The sequence below is a fragment of the Erythrolamprus reginae genome, chromosome 2 (assembly GCF_031021105.1).
Source record: "Erythrolamprus reginae isolate rEryReg1 chromosome 2, rEryReg1.hap1, whole genome shotgun sequence".
Taxonomy (NCBI): domain Eukaryota; kingdom Metazoa; phylum Chordata; class Lepidosauria; order Squamata; family Dipsadidae; genus Erythrolamprus; species Erythrolamprus reginae.
Window position 1 is genome coordinate 134,846,932 of NC_091951.1, and position 23,467 is coordinate 134,870,398.

Below are 23,467 nucleotides of genomic sequence, written 5' to 3' on the forward strand. Positions count from 1 at the left end.
ATTCTGGTCTAATGCCATGAAGGGCTTTATAGGTCATAACCAACACTTTGAATTGTGACCGGAAACTGATCGGCAACCAATGCAGACTGTGGAGGGCTGGTGTGACATGGGCATATTTAGGAAGGCCCATGATAGCTCTCGCATCTGCATTCTGCACAATCTGAAGTTTCCGAACACTTTTCAAAGGTAGCCCCCTGTGGAGAGCATTACAGTAGTCGAGCCTTGAGGTGATGAGGGCATGAGTGACTGTGAGCAGTGAGTCCCGGTCCAAATAGGACCGCAACTGGTGCACTAGGTGGACCTGGGCAAACGCCCCCCTTGCCACAGCTGAAAGATGTTTCTGTAATGCCTGTTTTGCTCCTGATAGAATCTCCCCACGAAGGCTCCTCTGACGAAGGAAGCGTGGGTAGCAGGGAAGGGGGGAGTTTGGCAGACAGCCCAGGAGGAGATCAATCATCCTTATCATCCCTGGATTCTGAACAAGAATTTATGACAGATCCACGCATGTGTAGAGTGATGCATAGGTGAGAACAGCTGAAGGATTATTACAGGAGATAAGTGAGGCCACCTGTGGTTGGGTGGGGCTGCTGTAATTGGTGCTATAGATAAAAAGAACAGCGTGCTGGTTTAGCCTTGTAGAAATTTATCTGATTCATAGATTTGTCAAGATCGTGGTTTTGCTGTTTCCCTGTTCAAGACTGTGTGTGGCCTTTCTGGGCTTTGGAATTGGACTCAATTTCCCAGTTACTGGGTGAGAAATTGGATTGCATTTAACCTGTGCCTTGTGTGTACCAGAAAATCCCTTTGACATTTAAAAAGGGAGTTTTTTACCCTGTAATTACGGGCGGTTGGGACACGCCGGCAGAACAGGATATAACCAGGAGTCTGGATGGCACATTTTGGATGGGCTTTCTGGGCAGTATCTATCCTCCCTTTGAGACCAAGCCAGAGTATCAGTCATTCAATTTTGAGACCAGATACTTTGGCTGGATAGTACACACCAACATACCCTGTTATTTTGTTAGTTTCTTTTTCATATGAAAGAATATCTTCATTGGTAAAACCACATTCAGGAAGTACCCCTGTCATGAGCTAATATTTTTGAAAAAGAATAAAAGAATAAAAAAGAGATGAGATACATTTTATGTAGTGTAATCTGTAAAAAGAAAATTAACCAAGTAAATAAATGAACTAGTTGAGAAGATTTTAATGAAAAATGTATAATTGTAAACAGAGACTTTTAAAAGAGCAAAAAAATTTGTTTTTATATATGACAACTATGGATAAATTGCCATATGTTCAAAAGTAAAAAAGTTCAACAATAGATGAATGGCTAGTGAAATGATGGAATTTGCAGAGATGGCTAAATTGATTTGTTGGGTTATTAAAAAAAGATGATTGACTTGAAACCCCTTATAGACCTTTTTTTTTTTTTTTGCATGAAACAGCATTTATGACTTATGGTTTATTGATCAAAAAATGAATAATAGAAGAAACAGCGTTTTGTGAATATAAAGACTTTCTAATATACACTGGTACCTCTACTTAAGAACTTAATTCATTCCGTGACCAGGTTCTTAAGTAGAAAAGTTTGTAAGTAGAAGCAATTTTTCCCAAAGGAATCAATGTAAAAGCAAGTAATGCGTGCAAACACATTAGGAAGGAAATAAAAGCTCGGAATTTGGGTGGGAGGAGGAGGAAGAAGAAGAGGAGGAGGACAGTCGCTGCCCAGAGCGAAGAGAGCGTTTCTTTTCTCTGGGCACTAGCAGAGGTTTATTCCCTCTCCAAGCTTCCAGAGAAGGGAAAATGCTTTGTTCGCTCTGGACTGCCAAAGCCTCCTTAAGCATGACCCAAAGGCTCCTCTGGCAGCCCAGAAAAGCCCGAGATGGCTGGGATTAAAGGGGGAATGGCAGGAAATTGGCCAGGCCTTCGTGCCGCTCTCAAATTTCCTGGAAAATTTTTCTGGCCTCGGCCTCTTAAGTATAAAATGGTTCTTAAGAAGAGGCAAAAAAATCTTGAACAACTAGTTCTTATCTAGAAAAGTTCTTAAGTAGAGGTGTTCTTAAGTAGAGGTACCACTGTACTACAAATAAAATCAGAAGCTTTTATCTTTTCTTTATTCATGTTTGGTTTTTCCTTTTCCTTTATTCTGTTTATTCTGTATTAGTTAATTTTTATGTTCTCTTTACAACTTTTAGTAAAATTTATATATAAAGAAAAAAAACCAGAAATAAAATTAATATCACGTTGATGGACCTAGGAAGAGTTGTTCTTTTAAAATAACACCTTTAAAGTGTAAATATATCAGTTAACTACTCTTTGACTGGATCAAAGTTGTATCTTATTTCATTATGTTTTGAATTTCATCCAGACAGATACATAATATGTAGGTTTAAAGTTCAGTGTGAGTTTTTGAACTAACTTCATATAGTTTGATAAAAAGGACCAGGAAAAGTAGATTGTCAGTTACTATTGTAGAACCATGTGAGAGAAAAAGATGAAATGTAAGATGATTGATTATTATATTTATGATAAGCCTTCCATATCTGCTTCAGCTTTTATTAGATATGACAATTATATGTAGCAGATAAGAAAATGTCTTCAAGTCATTCAGTGTTATTGGATTGGATTTGAAAGGCTGGAATCAAAGCATCCGAAGGAACACTCACCAGTGCTTTAAGCTTTCATTTAGGTTGTTCTCTTCTTGGGTTTACTATGCACTTAATGATCCATCTCAAGCCATAAAGCATGGCTCAAAAATCAAAGGAAACACATCAAACAAGGACTGCAGTGTACCAAAAAAAATATAGAATAATGCTTCAAACAACATGTACAAACAGCAGGAACTGGTTTTTTTCCCTTTTTCACATTTCTTGTCAAATTTTCTCTGACATATAATCTAAATCTTTCAGTCTTTCATAGATAGCAGAGCAAAGGGAACATTGGCCTGCATGGTCACTTATAAACATAAATAAGCCAAGTAAAACATTCACTTGTGTTACTCATAGTTTTTGTTTTAAACTTTATTAGTATAATAGAATTACAGTTCAACATAAAATAATGAGATTTTGCTAAACTCTGTAAAGCATTACATGCATCTGCCATAAACAATCTCTGTTATAGATTTAGGTCTTATTGCCACATTGCTGCACTGAAGTGCAATAAACATTCAATGTCATCTTGTTTTAAATTATTCCAGGAGTAAACAGAAACTGACCTCTATAAGAGTGTATCATTATTTTCAAGGAAGACTTACTATTATTACATGGTTTAGCAAAGCATTGTAAAAAAAGCTACACAGAGAGTACCTTGTCTTTGATAACTGTGCAATCAGATTTATACAGGATACTGTTCACAGAGACTAACAAACTAAGAGATGAAATAATGCATCATTGCATAGCAAAATTAAAAAAGCAGACTAGTTAATATTCATCTCTAATGTGCCAAGTGCAGGCTGAAAGGAGCCAAATGGATAATTCTGAAGGTCAAATGCCCTTTATGAACACACTAGATTAAACGCCAAAATAACAAGATAAACAAATACTGAAGTGAAATTCATATTTTATTTTGATTGTTTTTCTATACATATATCTACACATAATACCAGAAGATAACACATCCTCTTTAGTAAGCTTCAGTCAGATTAGCTCATCAAGTTTAGACAGGACTAAATGGTAGACAATGAAGCGTTAGGGTTTTGTTTTGTTTTAAAGTCACCTTTTCTAAAGAAAAAGTAAACTATTTCATTTGTAGATGCTAACTGCGCAGCAACCTTTTGATTGATTGAGAAATAGTATATAAAACATTGCCTGTAACATATATAGATATCAATCTCACGATTGTGTTAGCTATTTTGACTGAAGGTCCATACAACTTTGTTTGTTTTTTAATATGCATTCACTACCATGTGTTATGAATTCTGAACCCTTATATTAACACCTCCCCAAATCCATGCTTCCACTCTTTCTTTTAAAATAATTCATCTTGGTAATTTGATTTCCCTCCCCCCACCCCTCTTTAAAATAATTTTTCAGCAGAAATAAAACAGTGTGTAATTATTTTGGGAATACTAATAACTTGAAAAATGGACATTTTGTATTTAAAGCCCTTACATATTGTTCCTACAAATATATTGCTACAGTAAAAATGAAATGTAATAAGTTTTACTCAATAAAATGTATTTTCCTGTACATTCGTTTGTGTATGTTTTTTTCTGTATTTAATGCTACATATATTACATCACTTATTGTTAACAGTTATGTTTCAGCAAATATAGCAATAATATACAGATGATGTTTGTCTTAAATATTTTACCATTTTCCTACCAAATATAATTCCATATTTTTGTATTCACGCATTACCTGAGCATACCAGTCGTTAGCCTAATAGTATAACTAGATTATAAGTTTCAAATTGCAAGCTATTATACAGATAATCGCTTTACAAATGGAATATATCCTATTCCAAGCTCTCTTCCTTGTCTTTTCCCCCCTCCCTTTTCTTTCAAATGCCACTGACTGTTGTTTAAAAAAAAGAAGTGCAGGTTCTAAATGTTTCTTTTAAAAACACAACCTATTAAGAGTTCAGAGAACTAACCCCCACATGGCATAATATGAACATAAAAAAGTAAAAAAAATGTACAGTCTCATGTAGTATATTTACACGTTGTTGAAATAATACATTTTGTCTTTCTTTTTGCCATGTGTTGCAACCTAAAACCTTCCAATGCAATCTCTCTACTTATTGACTTAAAGATATGGCCCCCAATGTCCCTGGATAATTCTCAGGTCAGGGTGCTTAGGACTGCAAGCCTCATGTATCATTTGATTAAAATAATACATTCAATGTTCCTAGAGATTGTTAAATATCATTTTCCTTCCAAAGCAAACAAACAAACAAATGAAAGCCTTAATCTCAAATACAGAAGCACAAAAGAAGAATTGACCCTGTATTGTTTTTATCTAACAGAAATGAAGAGATTTAGATCTGCACTGAATGTGCCATTGGTTGATATTATCAAGTCAAGTGACCATCTGATGTTTAAAATAAGACTGAAGTGAGAGAGCATATTAAAGCATTCAGTATACGAATTGATGTGCTATTCTGTGAGAATATCTACCATTAGGAAATAGACTGTTTTCTATGTAAATATGAACATTAATTTGCTTTAAAATTGGTGGTTGGGAAATTCAGCAAATAGGAAATCTAAGAAAAATACTATATTTTCTGGAATCCAGCACTTTGGATAGATGCATATCCTATAAAAGAATTCAAATAAGCAGCACTCCAAAAATGGAAACTAGAATACCTTATGTGCAACATGAACATATATAAAGACAGTTTTACCTTCTATCATTTTGCATAAAAATATTTCTGCTCTGACATGTACAACATCCCTTGTGGGAACATCCAGCGATAAGCTATTGACAATTGATTTGGATTTATTTTATATTTCCCTCCCTTATTCAAAGTCACGGTTCAGAATCTGGTGTCTACATCACATTATTACAGCCCTAGAATACAGAGTTAATATCTTTTCTATTATATATATATGTATATATATATAATATACTTTTGCTTTATAAAATAAGGACATCTCAATTTCTTTAAGACAGAGGCAATGAAGCAAATGAGAACTGCTGTGTGTTTAGAACCAAAAAGCAATTCCCAGTGCAAAACAGATGGACAACTCTTATGGATGATGGGGCTAGTGTGGAGGGTTTTTGTCCTTAAGCTGGGGCTCTCTATTTAAATAGGTAGCCCAGTACACTAAATTAAAAATCCCAAAGAGCAGTGGAAACGCTATTCTTGATAGTCGATCAATTTTGCTGACGCTGTTAAAAGTTTTCTTGGGTTCAGGTGGCTTTGTTTCACCTTTCACTTCTTTGGGCTCTATCGTTGCGCTTTTAGCAATGGTAGCTAGTCCAGGGTCTCTTGCAATATTTGGGGTAAAGCTGGTTGCGGGTGCTGGTGCTGTGAACGAGTTGTTTTTCATAATGAGAGGATCCTTCACTTTCTTTGGCTAGGAATAAAGAACACAGATTTTAAATGGCATATCATTTCACCCATTTAAAAGTATTACAACTCTGGAATGTGAATACTTGGTTCAACTCAGATGTCCTTCAGATAGACATCTATAAATTGTCCAGATATCATATTTTGTCAAATGGACAAGGCAATAACAGACCAATCTCTTTATATTGCATCGCCTGCAAAATCATGGAGTCCATTTTGGAATGAGTGGCATATAAATACAATAAATAAATGAATGGAATTGATCATAAATCAACCCATCATCCTTCACCTGGAAACTAACAAGCTACTCTCTAACAACCAATTTGATTTCAGAAAAAAATTATCCATTAACCTGCAACTCCTACACAATGGTGTCCCTCAAGGCAGAGTTCTAGAACCAACACTATTTACACATTTACATAAATGACCTTAGAGATCATATTATAAGTAACTGTGTTCTCTTTGCTGATGATAAACTATTCAACACTACCGACAATACTTCTACCCTTCAAACAGACCCAGACCATGTAACATGTCCTTCAGGATTGGGCGGCATAGAAGTCGAATTAATAAAGAAATAAATCATAGTGGTCTGATAACTGGCATTTTCTAATATCAACCAATAAATGCTGTGTCTTATACACTGGCAAAAAGAATTAGAACACAAATACAAACTTAGAGGATACAACCTTGTAGGACTTTGGAGTATGACCTAAGTGCCAGCACCTATTGTAACCACATTGCCAAAAAGGCACTAAGAATTGTTAACCTAATCTTGCATAGCTTCATCTCTGGCAATATTAAACTGCTAATCAGAGCATAGAAAACATTTGCCAGACCAATCCTCAAATACAGCTCACCTGTCTGGAACCCACACTGCATATTGGATATTAATACAATTGAGAGAGTCCCGTAATATTTCATAAGAAGAATCTTCCACTCCTCTGCTCACAACAGAATACCTTATTCCACCTAACTTGAAATTTTGGCCTTAGTAAACCTAGAGCAGTGAAGGACTGCAAAAACTTTTGCTACCACACTATGGGCATGGCTTATGCAGGACCAACTGTAATTTTTTTTCAACATCTTTCAGTGCAAATTGGGGTCTCTGGGGTGGAGCTCCATTTTCGCTACCCACTACGTTCTCCCCCCGTCCGGGCAGTAGCCCACCCCTGACCTAGGGCTATGACACCTTCAATCTGATCTAAATGTAGTTCATGAAATCATCTACCACAGTATCCTACTGGTCAATGAATACTTCAGTTTCAACTTCAACAACGTATGCACAAAAAATAGATTCAAACTCAATGTAAACCAATCCAAATTTGACTGCAGAAAATACAACTTCAGCAACAGAGTCATCAATGCATGGAATGCACTATCTGACTCTGTGGTTTCTTTTCCAAACTCCCAAAACATTAACCTTAGAGCAGTAGTTCCCAATCTTTTTTTTGCCAGGCCCCACATAAGGATCTCTAAAATCCTGAAACCTTCCCCCACTGGTGACCTATAATTCTTCTTATTCAAAAAGTGAACTACTCACACGGAGGAAGCCTAAAAGACCATTAATTTGGTTTAAACAAGGTTCCAATTGCCCCCATTAAAAATCAAATTGCCCCCCTGTGGGGCATGGGCATCGACCTCACCCCATTCCTGTAAGGGGCACGCATATGTGCACCATCATGCCTATCGTCCCTGTCCCATTGTGTAAATTTACCTATAACTATTTCCTTTAGTTTATGTTTATACCATACCTATTATCTTGTAAACATTTTGACAAACAAACAAACAAACAAACAAACAAACAAACAGAATCAGGAACATTCCATATTTTCTGCTGAGAAACCAGTGTTTGTTCAGCTGTCACTAAAGAGACATTTCATTTGGTCAAAATGGTTCCCATTCTGGCTTATCATAGAAAAGAAGTTGCTGAGAGGTCAAGAAGCACCAGAACAGAGGATTAAACCCCTATCTTGGGCCCACCAGAGATCATCTATCAGCGCGACCAAAGCAGTTTCTGTGCTGTAGCCGGGTCTGAACCCTGACTGCCGAGGGCCTAGATTATCGGCTTCTTTCAAGGACCACTGGAGCTGGAGTGACACCATCTTCTCAACAACCTTCCCCATAACGGGGAGGTTGGAGACAGGATGATAGTTGTTTAATACAGCCAGGTCCAGGGAAAGCTTCTTGAGGAGGGGGCGCATAAGTGCCTCCTTGTAGGAAGCCAGGAAGGACCTCTCCCTCAGAGAAGCATTGGTAATCTCCTGGACCCAGCTCCATGTCACCTCCCTGCTGGCTGAAACCAGCCAGGAGGGACACGGGTCCAACAAACAGGTGGCGGAATTCACAGCTCCAATGGCCTTGTCCACTTAAATATTAAATCAATAGACATTTAGGAAAGTCTATTCTAAACAAAGCTCTCTCACCAAGGTTTTAATTGTTAACTATATTCACCTCTGATTTTAGTTTTTTAATTTTAATTTTAATTGTATTAATTTTATATGTTTTACATTTCTTTTGAAATGAACAGAAAGATAGAGTAAAATGTCAATAATAAATGATTTACTGATATTTTTGGATATACATGAATAGAATAAACCATTTAAAAGTCTTTTGGATAAAAGGTGCAGCCTATTTTCATCTGATAAGCAAAATAAACACAGTTATTTTGCTAAACACATTTGCAGAGCATGATCCAAAAATCATTTATTTAAGGTCAAGGATACTTTGATTAACTGATTTTGTGCAGCATTGATTTCCAAGTTTCTTCTCATCATCATCATTATTATTATTATTATTATTATTATTATTAATAATAATAATAATAATTTATTTATTTTAAATCTTCCAATAGTCTTATAATCCTACATAAGGCAAAAGGACCCTAAAACGGTGTCACTTCATCTTAATTCTTAAAAACGAACCTCAATGAACGAAGCAATATGTAATTGAGGTCATTGCTGGACAGCTGGGTGTCCAATATGTCATTCACTTCTTTTATAGATCTGGGGACTGGAGTGTTCTTTTTGGTGGAGTAAAATTGATTTATGGTCAGATCTTGAATTTGGTCATAATTTATTGACAGAAATAGGACCGGATATCCAAGGTTTGCAAAACAAAGTTTAACTTCAGACTCATGGGCTGTGCTGACAAACTCTGTGAAGGAATGTATAGTAAAAATTGAGAAGGAATGAGCAGTCCATTGGTGGGAGAGGGGGGAGACTGAGACTCGATCCTGAGAAAGGGGAAGTATAAGGGAAAACCCCCCAAATAATCCTACCTAGAGTTTGTTTAGTGTCAGAAAGGATAGAGAAATTTGAATAAGCTTTATAGATTCTGTTATTCTATATTGCTACAATGAAGATCTTTCTTGTACTACCTGCTTATACCCATTGCTTGACTTGGACTATCATAAATGATTGGCAGATGTCTTTACACTTATGTTGGGATCCTTTTAAAAGCCAAAGAATAGTCTCACTTACAAAGCTTTCTTCTGTGGAGAATGTGATAAGTAAAGCAGACCTCCTGTGCTGTAAGTTATATCAAGTATTGTCATATTCAGGTAGTGCTATGTGTGAAATAGCCATGCTTTGCTTATTTTATTTTTTGGCCTTATTTTCAGACTCCCTGCTTCTGCAATCCCCCCCCCCCCCCAAACTCAAGAGTCTGAATCACACATGCATATACATCACTTCATGTCCTATGGCATGATGAATCATCACTCAACAACTTGCTGCTGAATGTCCCGATTTTCTCTATTGAGAAGTCTTATTTTTAGATGATAATAAGTGGGTGGTATGAAAATTCTGTTTGAGGATTCTGATGAGTGATAGCTGTTTCACATATATCAGCAGTTGCCTGATAATCCCTGAATAAATAGTATGCATATGTGATTTTATCCTTAACAGTGATCTGGACAACAGCCCAAAGCAATGAAATGTCCATATAGATTTAAATACGTTTTTAATTATCTAATGAACCAATGCATTAATAAATTCCTTGCTTCTTAAAATCTAAATTGAAAATTTATATTTTTGATTATTTTGAAAGTAATTGATATTTCTTCCCTTGCGATTGTGAAAATACAGTTGAAAGAGGTTCGGTACAAACAAATATCTACCCCAGTGGTTTAAAATTTCAATAAATTTACTTATAAATAAACTTTTATATAACTGACTGCAAGACTGAGAACTTTTTTTCAGTAGGTTACTATTAATATAACCATGTAATGTTATATAATAGTTTCTATAGCAGGTTTGTACTTGTGAAACCCACTAGGTACTGTACATGAGACCATGGAATCAACTCTATAGGAAGATTAAAATTACTTTTATTGAGATTGCTATAGTAACAGCATTTTGAAAAGCTGATTATGCCATATCACTTTGTTCTTACAGTTCAGGAAATAAGGAAATATCAGAGTGCTTCTGAATGTTATTGGAGTATTCTGAATTTAGAAAATGCTTTGGCCTCTTATTGTCTAAGCAACAGTTTATTCATATATCAGTGAAAGTCATCTTCCTTATTCTCTATAGGTTGTCCATAGCATATGAAGAAATAACAACAAGCAACCATTTCAAACACAAATAAAATATATGAAGATCTGTTTTATTACCTTTTCAGGAACTACACTCTTGCCATCCCATGCATAACCTCTCTTTGTGAAGTAGTTCACTGTGGCAAATTCAATCAGAGCTGAGAAGACAAATGCATAGCACACAGCTATGAACCAATCCATTGCGGTAGCATAAGCTACCTTGGGAAGAGAATTCCGTGCACTGATGCTCAGGGTGGTCATTGTTAGCACAGTTGTCACACCTGGAAAAAACAACAAAACAAGATTTTTTTCCCATTTTTTCCATTTTGTTGCTACCTTTGCTTCAAGGTAAAGAATTTTCTTGTCCTTGCAGCTCTCTGCAGTTTTCTTCACAAGCTTTTTCAGAAGTAGTTTGTCATTGCTTTCTTCTTAGGGCCAAAAGAAAATGACTGGCCCAAGGCAGGCATAGTACCCATGGTTTTCTAGTTTGTAGCACAATGCCTTAACCATGATGCTTGAGCCTGCTAAAAATAATTAAACTTGTTGTGAGCCACTCCGGGTCGTCGGAGAGGGGCGGCATACAAATCTAATTAATAATAATAATAATAATAATAATAATAATAATAATAATAATGATGTCAGAAGGAACCCGGGATACATTGTAAAATTCTATCAAATATGCCAATCAGTAGTAAAACAGATCTTTCTGATTCCAAAATGCTACTGTAATAAGGCTATTGTAATGGGGAAATTGAGATTCAGATCCCATTCACTGATCGAAAGCAATAGATATTTAAAGATGTAGTCTACAAACAAATATGGGTTCGCACTAAATTCTAGTTTTTTATTTGGTGATTTTTCCTGGGTAAATGTATGTAGACTTATTATTGATTGATTGATTAGCCTATAGGCCGTATCAATTCACAAGGTTTGAATACGTGTTACCAATAAAATCCTATACAATTTAAAACAAGAGCAGGGTAAAATACAATAGTTATAGGATAAAATACAATAATTTAATACATAAATATGTACAATAGAATAAAATGACATTTCTGCATCACCCCTGCAATCTACCCCAATCAGACCCACAAATGTCAATCTCAGTTGGATCATTTTAGTCAGAAAATGTGCTGTATTAAATGTCATTTCCAAATTCTAGCCACACATGAGGCATGTTGTTTTAATATGGGCCCCTCACTGGGCCATATGTTTAATATATGGATCAAGGTACTTATCTCCTGCCCCCTTATACAAACAGCAATTGAATAATATATGACTCAGATCTTCTACCTCTTCAGCTCCACAAATACATGTACATTCTTTGCATGGGATAGAATCTTCCAAATATAACCATTGTATAAAGCTGTTCGAATCTTGCTTGGGTAAATGTTCCCCTGAGATGTTTTGGCAGTTGTAATTTTAAACCATTTGGAAGGTGCGTTTATATTTGCTCAGCCATTTCAGACTACCAGCCTTACTAAGTGAGGCTGTGTCGTTTTGGGCGTCTATATCCATGATTCTTTGGGCAACTTTTTTTTTGTTCTCCTGTTATACAGGGGACAGGGAGGTCACAGCTCTTTATATAATTTGTCAGTTTAGTAATTTGTATGTAGATTTGAAATTTCAAAACTTAGAGTAAAGGCAGACTCTCACTAGTTCTAGATAATAAAGCATATAACAAGGGACTGTGATAGTTTTGGCTACCGTAGCCCTTTGATATACAACTTGAAGTACAAGTTGTTTATTCTCATTTTAGACTAATCTGCTATGATCTTTCTTTGCCATATTTTCCCTTCTGTCTAAAAACCAATAATGGGTGGTGAATTAAAATTTTACCCAGAGGGGAACAAAAGTGAATGAAATGGGAAATTGGGCAATTCATCAGACAGGATGAGATAGTCTACCAATGACAAGTGATCATACTGCACTCAGATTTGAGGACTGTATGAAGGCTTTACTCTACTACTTATTTATCACTGGTGGTATGTCATTTTGTTTATATGTTTTAGATGGGTTTGGTTTGATAGAAAACCAATTGTTTAAGATGAATTAAAGTTAAAGTATGATTTGCTGTGATATAATAATCTTAAAGAAAAATGGAAGGCATTTTCTGTTAGCTCATTTCTGAAACTTATCTTAAATTATCGAGCTGGTTTTTGTGACTGTTCAACTCAGATTCAAAAACTAGCTATTAATATTAATTGAGTAAGAAATGAGGAAAGATGCCACTATAACAATATACAGTGGTACCTCATGATACAAACTCCTCATGATACGAATCCCTCGTGATATGAACCCGGGGTTCGGAAAATTTTTGCCTCTTCTTACAAACTTTTTTCGGCTTACAAACCCACCGCAGATCGCAAAATGGCGCTCCGCTGGGCACCGCCACCCGGCTGTCACCTTTTAAAACAGCCGGGCGCCGGGGGGCTTCTCGGCATTCTCCTGAACCCAAACCCGAACCCGACCTGAAGACGACCGGTCAGACTTCTTCGTGATGTCAAAGCTCTGCCTATGGAATTCCCTATTGGGATTCCCCACCTCCTTTCTAGCCTCCAGATCAGCCGAAAATGGTGCTGGCGATCATAAAAACGGCGCTCCGCCAAGCTGCGCCTCCCAGCTGTAACCTTCTAAAACAGCCGGGCGCTTCTCGGCGGCCTCCGAAGCCCCCCGGCTGTTTTAAAAGGTGACAGCCGGGCAGCGGAGCGTCCAGCGGAGCGCCATTTTGGGATTATTTTTTTTTTGCATGGATTAATCGCTTTTACATTGTTTCCTATGGGAAACAATGTTTCATCTTACAAACGTTTCGCCTTACGAACCACCTTCCGGCACCAATTAAGTTCGTAAGACGAGGTATTACTGTATTTTGCATGTTCTGTAACATTGTTCCTCACCTGCTGTTGAATAGTTTTCTTTTAACTAAGCACTGAGCTTTTACTAAGTAAAAAGTCCGCATCTTTCTACTGTTGCCTTAAATCACTACCCACCGGTTACCTTGACAACTGCAGACATCTCATGTATTAAATATCTGCTAGCGTATATTTTCACTGTGTCAATTGTTAGCCAAAACCTACTGCAATCAAAAATATCTTGCACTACCCATATTCAGATGCATTATTTATAGAAAATAATCTGATTTTTCCATTTTCCATCAGCTCTGTTCTGAAATGGTTCAGACTGCTACTACTGCTACTACACACTCAGATTTGGGCTGGGACTTTTCTCAAATGTAAATGAGCTATTCCTGTAATTAGGTACTTGTTGAGTTCCCTAATGAAGTTGTCACATACATTTTGTCAGGAATCATTCAGACAGGCGAAAATTAAATCCAGACCAGCCTAGAAGCAATTTTGGTAAAACGAAAGTTAAACTTTGGGACTGAAATAAAGCCTGCATTGAATGGTAATGGGTTTGTCCAAAAAGCCCAGGTTCACATCTTGGATGTTCCACCTGATCTCCACATGACATTATTATTATTATTATTGTTATTGTTGTTGTTGTTGCTATTATTATTATTATTATGTCAGTACAACACAGCAAACGAGATCACTATGCTGGATTTCGTATTTCATCACCAGTCGAGCGCTTCCCAAGGACCATTTCTAGTGACTCAAAGCTGGCATACAAATCTAATAAATCATTATTATTATTATTATTATTATTATTATTATTATTATTATTAGGTAACCAATGCAGCTTGCCAAGTGATGTAGATACAGTACATGGCCAAATTTTGTTAAGCTCATGACAGCTCTTGCGGCTGCATTTTAGACTAGCTGTAGTCTCCAAATGTTCTTCAAAGGTAGCCCCATGTAGAGATGTAGCCCCATGTAGATGATGGATAAGATTTGGAATGCATTTACCTAACTTCAGCCAATATATCAACTTCATCACTTCTTGGACTGATTGGATTTAGTGATGTTTATCACTAATTGCAATCAACCTAGGTTAAAGTGACTAGACGTCCCACCTTCAGTGGGACAGTCCCGCTTTTTTTTTTGCAAATTTTTTTAGCCACCCCAACTCCTCCAATGGTGTCCTTCTTTCCCAATCCTAAAATCTGGTCACTTTAATCTGGGTACAAAATACAGCAGCTAGTTTACCAATCTATGGATTATATGCCTGTTTTAAAAATCTGGTTGGTAAAACCTAGTAGGAAAGACCAATTCAAAGATTCCCCCATTGCCAAAAGCTCACTTATCTGCCTCAATATTCCAGATATGAAATATACTTCTGAAGGAAATGTGCTTAGCACTCACTTTAAAGGGCAGACTAGATGGACCATGGGGTCTTTTTCTGCCGTCAGTCTTCTTCTATGTTTCTAATAAAAATGGTTTAAAAGCCTCACCAAACTTTTGTTAATTGAACTGAATTTCAAATAATCAATCTAATAAATGAATGAATGTTAAAGAGAATTTTCAATAAATCGGTTTATTGATTTAATTCCATGCATTAGTATGTTGTTCATAAAAAACACTAATGCATAATGGCAATATATAGTTAAACAACAAATCAATAAATCACACTATGCTTTAATGTTATTAATATTGTTCACAGCTTCTAATCAGTGCCTTGCTTTTACAAAGTCCCTCCCTCTTCCTCCCTCCCTCCATCTGCCTCACACATAAACACACATAAACACACATGCACACCACCCACTTCCCCATAGCAATGCAAGACATATTTCTTCCTTCATTTGAAAGCCTTACCCATCAGGTCCAAATACCCCGATGAAACAAATGTATCACCTCACCAAGATAAATTATCTCATTTTGGGGGTAAAAATTCTTCACTGAGATAAAGTACTGCTGCCATGGACACCTTAAGTGTGATATTTTAATTGAAGAGTATTAATGTCACATGCATTAATGCTTTTGAACAATTCAGACATATTTGTGTAATGCAAGACACTCACCAAACACAGTTCTTGCTGGAACTGATTCTCTGTTCAGCCAGAAAGATACCTGGGATAGAATTACTGTCATTATGCATGGCAGGTACGTTTGGATGACAAAGTATCCTATTTTTCTCTTCAAATGGAAATGGGTGGTCATCACAACATATTCCCCTGTATGCAAAAGAAAAGAAAAAACAGTGACATTTCTTAGGATATAAATTAAAGGAGGGAGAACTCTTTTGAAGTCTTCCACTAGAAACACAGTAATTCAGAAATTAGTGTACCTTTGTTGCATTAAATTATTATTTATTTCCATGAGCACCAACCTAGAACATCAAGAATGATTTCACATTCTAGTCTTTTAGAAGAAAGCAGTTTGCACTCTGAAAAAATAGCAAGAGCTCCCCTCCTTGATACCCCACAACTTCTTACCTTTGATTCTAAAATATTCTTAGTTGCAGACATAACACAGTTGTCTGTGGCAAATGGGTGGCAAATAAATTTCATAAACGAAAATAAAATTGTTAAATAAATCTTTTCCCTCAGTTCAATGGATTTTGCTAGTGATCCAGGATTTTCTCTCCTTTCTTCTGCATGTGATTTATTTGACTTTAATAGTACAATTTGCTACTCACTGCATTTACCAATTATGACATTTAGAGGGAAAGAATACCTCCCCAATCATCTCTTCTTCTTTTTCCCCAATCCATATCATGGCTTCCTTGTCTACATACTAGTCATCAGGATGAATGCAATTTATCTTCCTCCTAGCAGTAAGGATGGTGAATCTCTTGTGAATTAAAGGAACTATTTAGCCTTTGAATGACATGTTGAGAACTGCATTATGAAAATGTGTGGGTGACACTCAACACTTGGATTTCATATCATTTGCAGCTAATTAAGGAGTTATGCTATTCACATGATTATTCTACTTTCACTTAAAATGTCAATCTGGTAACTATTTTTGGAGGAACCAAAGTTTCTGTTGTGATATGTAGGTCTGAAATCCATACATGTGGTATGATAGTGTGTAACATAAAAATAAGACTGTGTTTTGATACCCAGAAATAATGCAAAAATTAAGATCATGTTTTTATGATCACTTATACAAAATTTAGAATGACATTGTACATGACTTTACTCAAAGTGTAGAAGTATCATTCCTGGGCATGCATGTTGATGTTGCATTTATTTAATATCAACCCAAATGACATCCTTTTTTAAAAAAATCAAGAAAAGGTCATAAAGTAGTTGGGATGACCTATAACAGACTATGATTTTTTGATGCTTCAAGCAATGGCTTTAAAGTACTAGCTTTCTTTCTCAGCAGAGCTCCTCTTTGAATGGTTTTGTGCAGCCCTAATGATGATCAGATTATCTAATGCATTAGTTTCATAATTGAATGCTTACAGAGCTTGGCATAGAACAATCTACAGGACGGATGAATGGGCTGACTTCATTTAATGAGAGGCAATTAATCTACAGCTACTTTTGATCCCATTCTCTTTCTCCTCGCTGTGCCACTTTTAGATTTCTTGTTTTTGTTTGTTTGTTTTATAAATCAAGGAAAAGTGTTCAGTCAAGCATTGGTGGTGGCTATTCACTATTTAATGGTTTTTGTGAAATGAGTGTTTTCAAGAAATTAAACAAGCATCTCGTTTTTATTTTTATCTTCTATGACTATTAGTTTAAAATGTAATATCTTGAAAAGATCAAATTCTTTAGGTACTAGTAATATGGCATTACACTCAGCACTGACAAAACAGAAGCAAAGCAAAACAAATGTTAGCTGAAAAAAAGAAGCAAGGAAGTCGAAATCAAATAAGAAGTCTCCTTCCAAAATTAGAACTAATATATGAAATAATCCTGGGGATTTGAAAAATCTAATTTCAATCCAGTTCTATTCAAGATCAAATACTGGTGTCTTGGATGACCATGAAGAATGATGTCATTTTCATTCTTTTGATGCTGACAGTGATGACAATGATTGTTTAGCCTATCCTTCTTTGGGAACATTGCAAGGAATATGACTGTCTCCTCTTTTTTTATACCCACAGTCATAGTCTTGTGAAGTATACTAGGTTGATATGTATACATTGCTCAAAGTCATCTAGTGAACTCTATGGTGAGGAAAAATGTGGATATGGATCTCCCTTGTCCCATTCCAAAAATCTTAATTATTTCAATGTTGGGCTAATGCAAATGTACTGCTGGGACTTTAAACTTTGTTCAATATTTGCTGACTTGGAAAGTTATCATTTCCTAACATTTGCTTATAATGCTTGAGCATAATACTCTCTGAACTTGATTAAACCATAATATCTTCATTGCCATAATTCTAATCTCATTCCAATTCCCCGTCCATCCATTTTTTGTCAACCCATTGAAGCAATCTTCAGGAAAGAACATTCTTAAATAGATACCTCAAGGTCTTCAGGTAAGCAAACTACAAACAGGTTCCTACATCCCGCCTTAAAAACCATTACTTCTAAATCCATACAACAGAGAAAGTGCAGCATAGCCATTTTATCATGATTTCAAAAAACTGTACTGCCAATCTCCCATCACAAAAAAGGTCTCACCAGCTAAATGGGAAAATCTAAATAAATGTATTCTTGCTCAGCTTTCATTCATTTTGGTGATGTTTGGTGGATAGTTTAAGTGTTCTAGTTTTCCTTCTGTAAACGTTTTGAGAAATTTGATTCAGATGGTCCTTCTTACAATTTCATTTTCACTATATAACATTTGGTAGCTGATTTGATAAAACATGAGCTACCCAAGTATTTAAGCAATTTTCAATAAATTTGGAGGTTAAGTCTACAAATTGTTTCAGTTCAACAATATATGAGAGAACTATGAATAATACAATTATAGGACACAAACTATTGTATTTTTTGTTTGTATTCCATTCACAATGTATAACCCTAATATCTATAAAGCATTGCAAGCCATTTTAAACAGCCATATTCTGCAAACAAACAAAACTAGAGATAAGGTATCAATTCAAAATCTTCGATTTTCTGAAATCCACTGCACTACTTTAAATTTCAGTTGTGTCAGTGTCTATAGACATAGTCTTCCTTTTACCCAATTTTCTTTCCTGTTTTACAATTTAATTTAATTTTTCTTTATTTTGTACTATTATTACCACTACTACTATTATCACAACTACAATTCAACACCATAATCATGTTTTAAATGTAATTATTGAAATTTTTCCTTTTCTAATAACAATGCTTCTAGTGGCTTTACTGAATGCATTCTGTTACTAATCACTGCCAACCTAATGCAGAATTTGTCATTAACCATAAATAACCATGATTAATGTCTTTTTGGCTATTATGTTAATTTTGTTTTGATACTTTTGCAATTCACCCCACCCCAACTGCCTCATATTTGACAATATGTATAAAATGCTGTAAATAGAGCTGAGATACTAATAAGGATCTTCCATTAAGATTACTTTTGGGAGTTAACTTGGGGGGTAAACTAGTTTTTAATTTCTGTTCCTTTTAAGGAATTTTTTGAAGATGTAGATTGCAGGTATATCTAATTGTGATGTTTTTTGGTTGCTTTTTCATTCATGACTTGTGGTCTTATATATATGTAGCGATAGTCTGGGTTTACTATAGTGGCTGTACAGTTTTACTATAGTGAAATAGAATAATATTCATTTTTAGAATAGAAACAAAAAAAAGTGTAACATTTTTGAAATTTATATTTTATATAATTTATATCGAAGAGGCTTGTGAGGATCAGTTTATTAAATATTCACATTAATCTATATTATAGACATTACAAAGGTCCATATCCATGTCCATACCATGCCAATGTCTTGTATTTGTGCACCTTCAAAGGATTAAGACATGTACTTTGAGAAGTTTATGATTTTTTGGAAGGAAGGAGCATTGATTAAGTTTATATTGCTGAATATTCCATCTGAGCAACATCTTGCCAATTACAATGGTCCCACTGTGTTTTTCTTTTCAGACTCTTCCCTTTTTGTGAGAAAATAAACTAATAGATTGCCTTGAAAAATCCAGTGTCCATGTAGCTATAAGCAACATGTGTTGCACTTTAATGTTCATAGAGGATATCACGCTGAGCAAAATGTAATGAATCTGGAGGAAAGGTGAAAGATTCTTACGATTTTTTTGCTGGCTTTAAGAACCTGGTGAGAATATTATTTGTGTACAGCCAATTGTTTGCTTTGTATTCCAGGGGCACTTCAAAATTAAGATACATTTAAATAAAATATGTTCAGTGTGGCATACACAATTTTTAGAATACATATATTTAACGAATAAATTAGGAATTGTTTGCTTTAAAAAAAGAAAGGAAGATGGGTCTTTAAAAGAATGCCATACTCATCTAAGATATCATATCTTTGAGATAAAACTGTGCTGTGGTACAAGCAATGGACATGTAGCAGCACTGGGGGTTTTACCGACCTGTGCTGGATTGCACAATTCCGGAATCCACTGTTTGTCCCATGAGATCATATTGATTCAGCCGAGAGCCATCTTCAGCAACAACAACAGAACGTGCAGGTTCACGGGTCCATTCATACATTACCTCAGATTTTGTGTAAGCATCTAGTTGGTTAAAAAAAAAAAGTTTCAAAGTTTCTTTAATATCCCTGGCCATGTCAGTTTGAACAAATGGTTTTTTTTCATTGTTGCTGTTTAAAATATCCTGTTCATCTCTATTTCTTATGTGCAGTTCAGAATGTCAGAAAACAATGGAGAAAGCATACAGGTTGACAATCAATCAATCTTGGAAATAAATCCTATATTTTCTGTATGCATTAATAAAGTCACTAAATATATGCTTTCTATAGTAAAATGTAATCCCTGGTAAACAGAATTGAGGGATCACAGTGTCCTTCTCAAACTTCTTTATGTCCACATTAAATATTGTATTATGTTTACCTATGTATCTATCTACAAAAAGCTGCAATAACTGGAAAGTATCATAGCTGTAAACCAAGCCCCTCTTCTAACTGGTTAATGGCCTACAGAAAAGGAAAAGCTGGAAAATAATTATCAAAGTCAACTTACAGCTTCCAAATTTCAATGGACAAGCATGTGCATCCATGGGAAAGTCTTCTAAATGCATTGGGCATTCTGCTCTCACTGTAAGTCTGCAAATAGGCCAAAGGCATTAGAACAGATTTAGAATATAACATGGCTTTGATGAACATGGCAATAGAAGGTATCTATTTTACTGCATTTGGTTAAAAAACTGTGTCAAATGATTATATGCAGCAAGGTTAACCAGAAAATTTGGTTTATTTGATTTAAAAGGCCATTTGTTTGTTCTATAACAGAATGCACTAAAAGAAACCTCAAAATGTATGCAACTTTTTGCCCTAAATAGCAAGCATTTATTCCAGTATACACATTAACTCCCATTTATGAAAACAGGTAATTACAAAAGTGTTTTTCTGTGATTAATAATATGCTAAGATAGATGTATGCTAGTGTTGTTTTATGTCTCCTCAATTGCCCCTAGATTGACTATGTACTCTGCAGCCAAAAATGGAGAAGCTCTATACAGTCACTAAAAACAAGACCAGGAGCTGACTGTGGTCAGATCATGAGCTTCTTGTTGCAAAAAATAGGCTTAAATTGAAGAAAGTAGGGGAAATCACTAGGTCACTCAGGTATGAAGTAAATCATATCCCTGATGAATATACAATAGGGGTGACAAATGGATTTTAAAAATCAGATCTCATAGACAAAGTGTCTGAAGAATTATGAATGAAAGTTTGCAACATTGTACAAGAGATAGCAACTAAAAATCATCCCAAAGGGGGAAAAATGCAAGAAAGCAAATGGCTGTCTCAGGAAGCTTTACAAATAACTGAGGAAAGAAAGGAAGAGAAAGGCAAAGGAGAAAGATACATCCAATTGAATATAGAATTACAGTGAATAGCTAGAAGTGATAAGAATGCATTCTTAAATGAACAGTACAAAGAAATAGAAGAAAACAATAGAAGGGGAAGGATCAGAGATCTCTTCAAGGCAGTGATCTAACAGAGGCAGAAGAGATTAAGAAAAAGTGGCAAGATTACAGAGAAGAACTCCAAGTCTTTGGAGAGGGGCGGCATACAAATGTTAATAATAATAATAATAATAATAATAATAATAATAATAATAATAATAATAACAACAACAACAACAACAACAACAACAACAACAACAACAACATCCCTGATGTTACCATGATAGTGTAAGCCAGACATCCTGGAATGTGAAGTCAAATGGGCCTTGGGAAATCTGAACAAGAACAGATCTGATGGAAGTGACATCAGTATTCCAGTGGAGTTATTCAAAATCTTAAAAGACAATGCAGTAAAAGTGCTACACTCAATCTGCCAGCAAATTTGAAAAACTCAAAAGTGGACACAGGATTTGAAAAGGTCAGTTTACATTCCAATTCCAAAGAAGGGCAATGCCAAAGAATGTTCAAACTACCACTCCATTGCATTCATTTCACATGCTAGTAAAGTTATACTCAAAATCCTGCAAACCAGGCTCCAGCAGTATGTGACCAAGAACAACCAGAAGTACAGGCAGGATTTCAAAGAGGCAGATGAACTAGAGAGCAAATTGCCAACATATACTTGATCATGGAGAAAGCTAGGGAGTTCAAGAAAAGCATCTACTTCTGCTTTTTTGATTGTGTGGATCACAACAAATTGTGGCAAGTTGGAAGATGGAAGTACCAAGATATTCCTTTATTTTATTCCACAGCAGGGACTTTGTTTGACATTGGCCAAAAAGACCAGAAATGTCCCCTATCCTTGTCCCATCCAATGTGTATTTTACTTGAGGACAAAATATATCATTTCCCCCCTGAAATCAATATGGTGAAACAAAGTTCCATTTGGAAATAATAGGTTGGTAATATACTGTATAATTGTTTACATTACACAAACTACCACTCCATTCCAGATTGGATTGTAACAGAAGTCTAATGAGTACAAATTAGAAGAAAAATTGCTTAAAACAGCTACACTCTATTGATTCCTTTAAAGAAGTACATATTTTGCCATCTAATGCAAATCTTGGACAAATGTATAAACAATTAAGGCAAAAGAACATTTATAAATAAAAACTGCTTAACTTGTAAGGATTTGTTTTCATAAATAAAATACCATATCCTTGTTTCTTACCTCATTGTGTAAAGCAATGTCCCATCTTCTGTAATTCGCAAAAGTTTGTTAGGCATAGTCATGTTGTGAGCAACTGATTTCTTTCCATTGTGGAAAAATGTATCAGGTGTCCATATTTTGCTAGCCATTAAATTATTCAGTCGGAGTACTTGCATCGGTCCTTTGAACTTCAGCCTTTCATCTTTCCAGCTTTGTCGGAAAAATACATCTATTGTATATTCCTAAAATTAGAGAATTATGAGCTTTGAACATACTTCACTTATGAATAGCCCCATTGAAGAGCACAAGGCTTTCTGAACAATACTGAGCGTTAACAGGTACATACTGTACGTCTGTGTTTTGCCATTTGTCAAAGTCATAAAACAGATGAACACAAGTAGGAATAAGGGTAGCCCTTTCTTCTGGGAAAAAAATGGATTCATCAAACTTTCAACAAATTTTGATTAGCACAATTATGTCTTGTATTTTATAATAAAATGATATATTTTTTTATATCAACAGTTTGTAAAGCTAACCCTATTTTTAGCTATAAGTCACAACTCCAGGGAATCACAAACTAATTTCAGGGAGATTCAAGTTTGAACAGGACTTCTTCATTTAGCAAAAAGAAGAAATTTAATAAAAGAGTTATTTGGTTAGAAGCAATAGGAAAGACACCAAAAAAGGTAGAATTTTATAGTCTCCACCTTTGCACAAAGAGCATAGTCTGGGACAAATTCTGGCAGGCTTCCTCACTTAAAGCAGAATCAAACCATGTTCTCAATCTACCTTTCAGATAAATGGTTATCCAATATCTTCTTAAAAACTTCCAGTGTTGGAGCACAATCTCTGGAGG

The 23,467-nt window shown here is 35.5% G+C and overlaps 1 protein-coding gene across 1 annotated transcript in view; it reads right to left on the reverse strand.

The window, feature by feature from the left end:
- Positions 1-5,707: 5,707 nt before the first annotated feature.
- Positions 5,708-23,467, reverse strand: part of LOC139158577 (gamma-aminobutyric acid receptor subunit alpha-1) — a 48,020-nt gene continuing 30,260 nt past the window's right edge. Inside the window, exons 5-10 of the mRNA XM_070735895.1 lie at positions 22,633-22,853; positions 20,513-20,595; positions 19,904-20,047; positions 15,471-15,623; positions 10,631-10,833; positions 5,708-6,022 (exon numbers count right to left, since the gene is read on the reverse strand). Coding sequence (XP_070591996.1) covers positions 5,708-6,022; positions 10,631-10,833; positions 15,471-15,623; positions 19,904-20,047; positions 20,513-20,595; positions 22,633-22,853 — 1,119 coding nt within the window. The remainder of the gene's footprint in view (positions 6,023-10,630; positions 10,834-15,470; positions 15,624-19,903; positions 20,048-20,512; positions 20,596-22,632; positions 22,854-23,467) is intronic.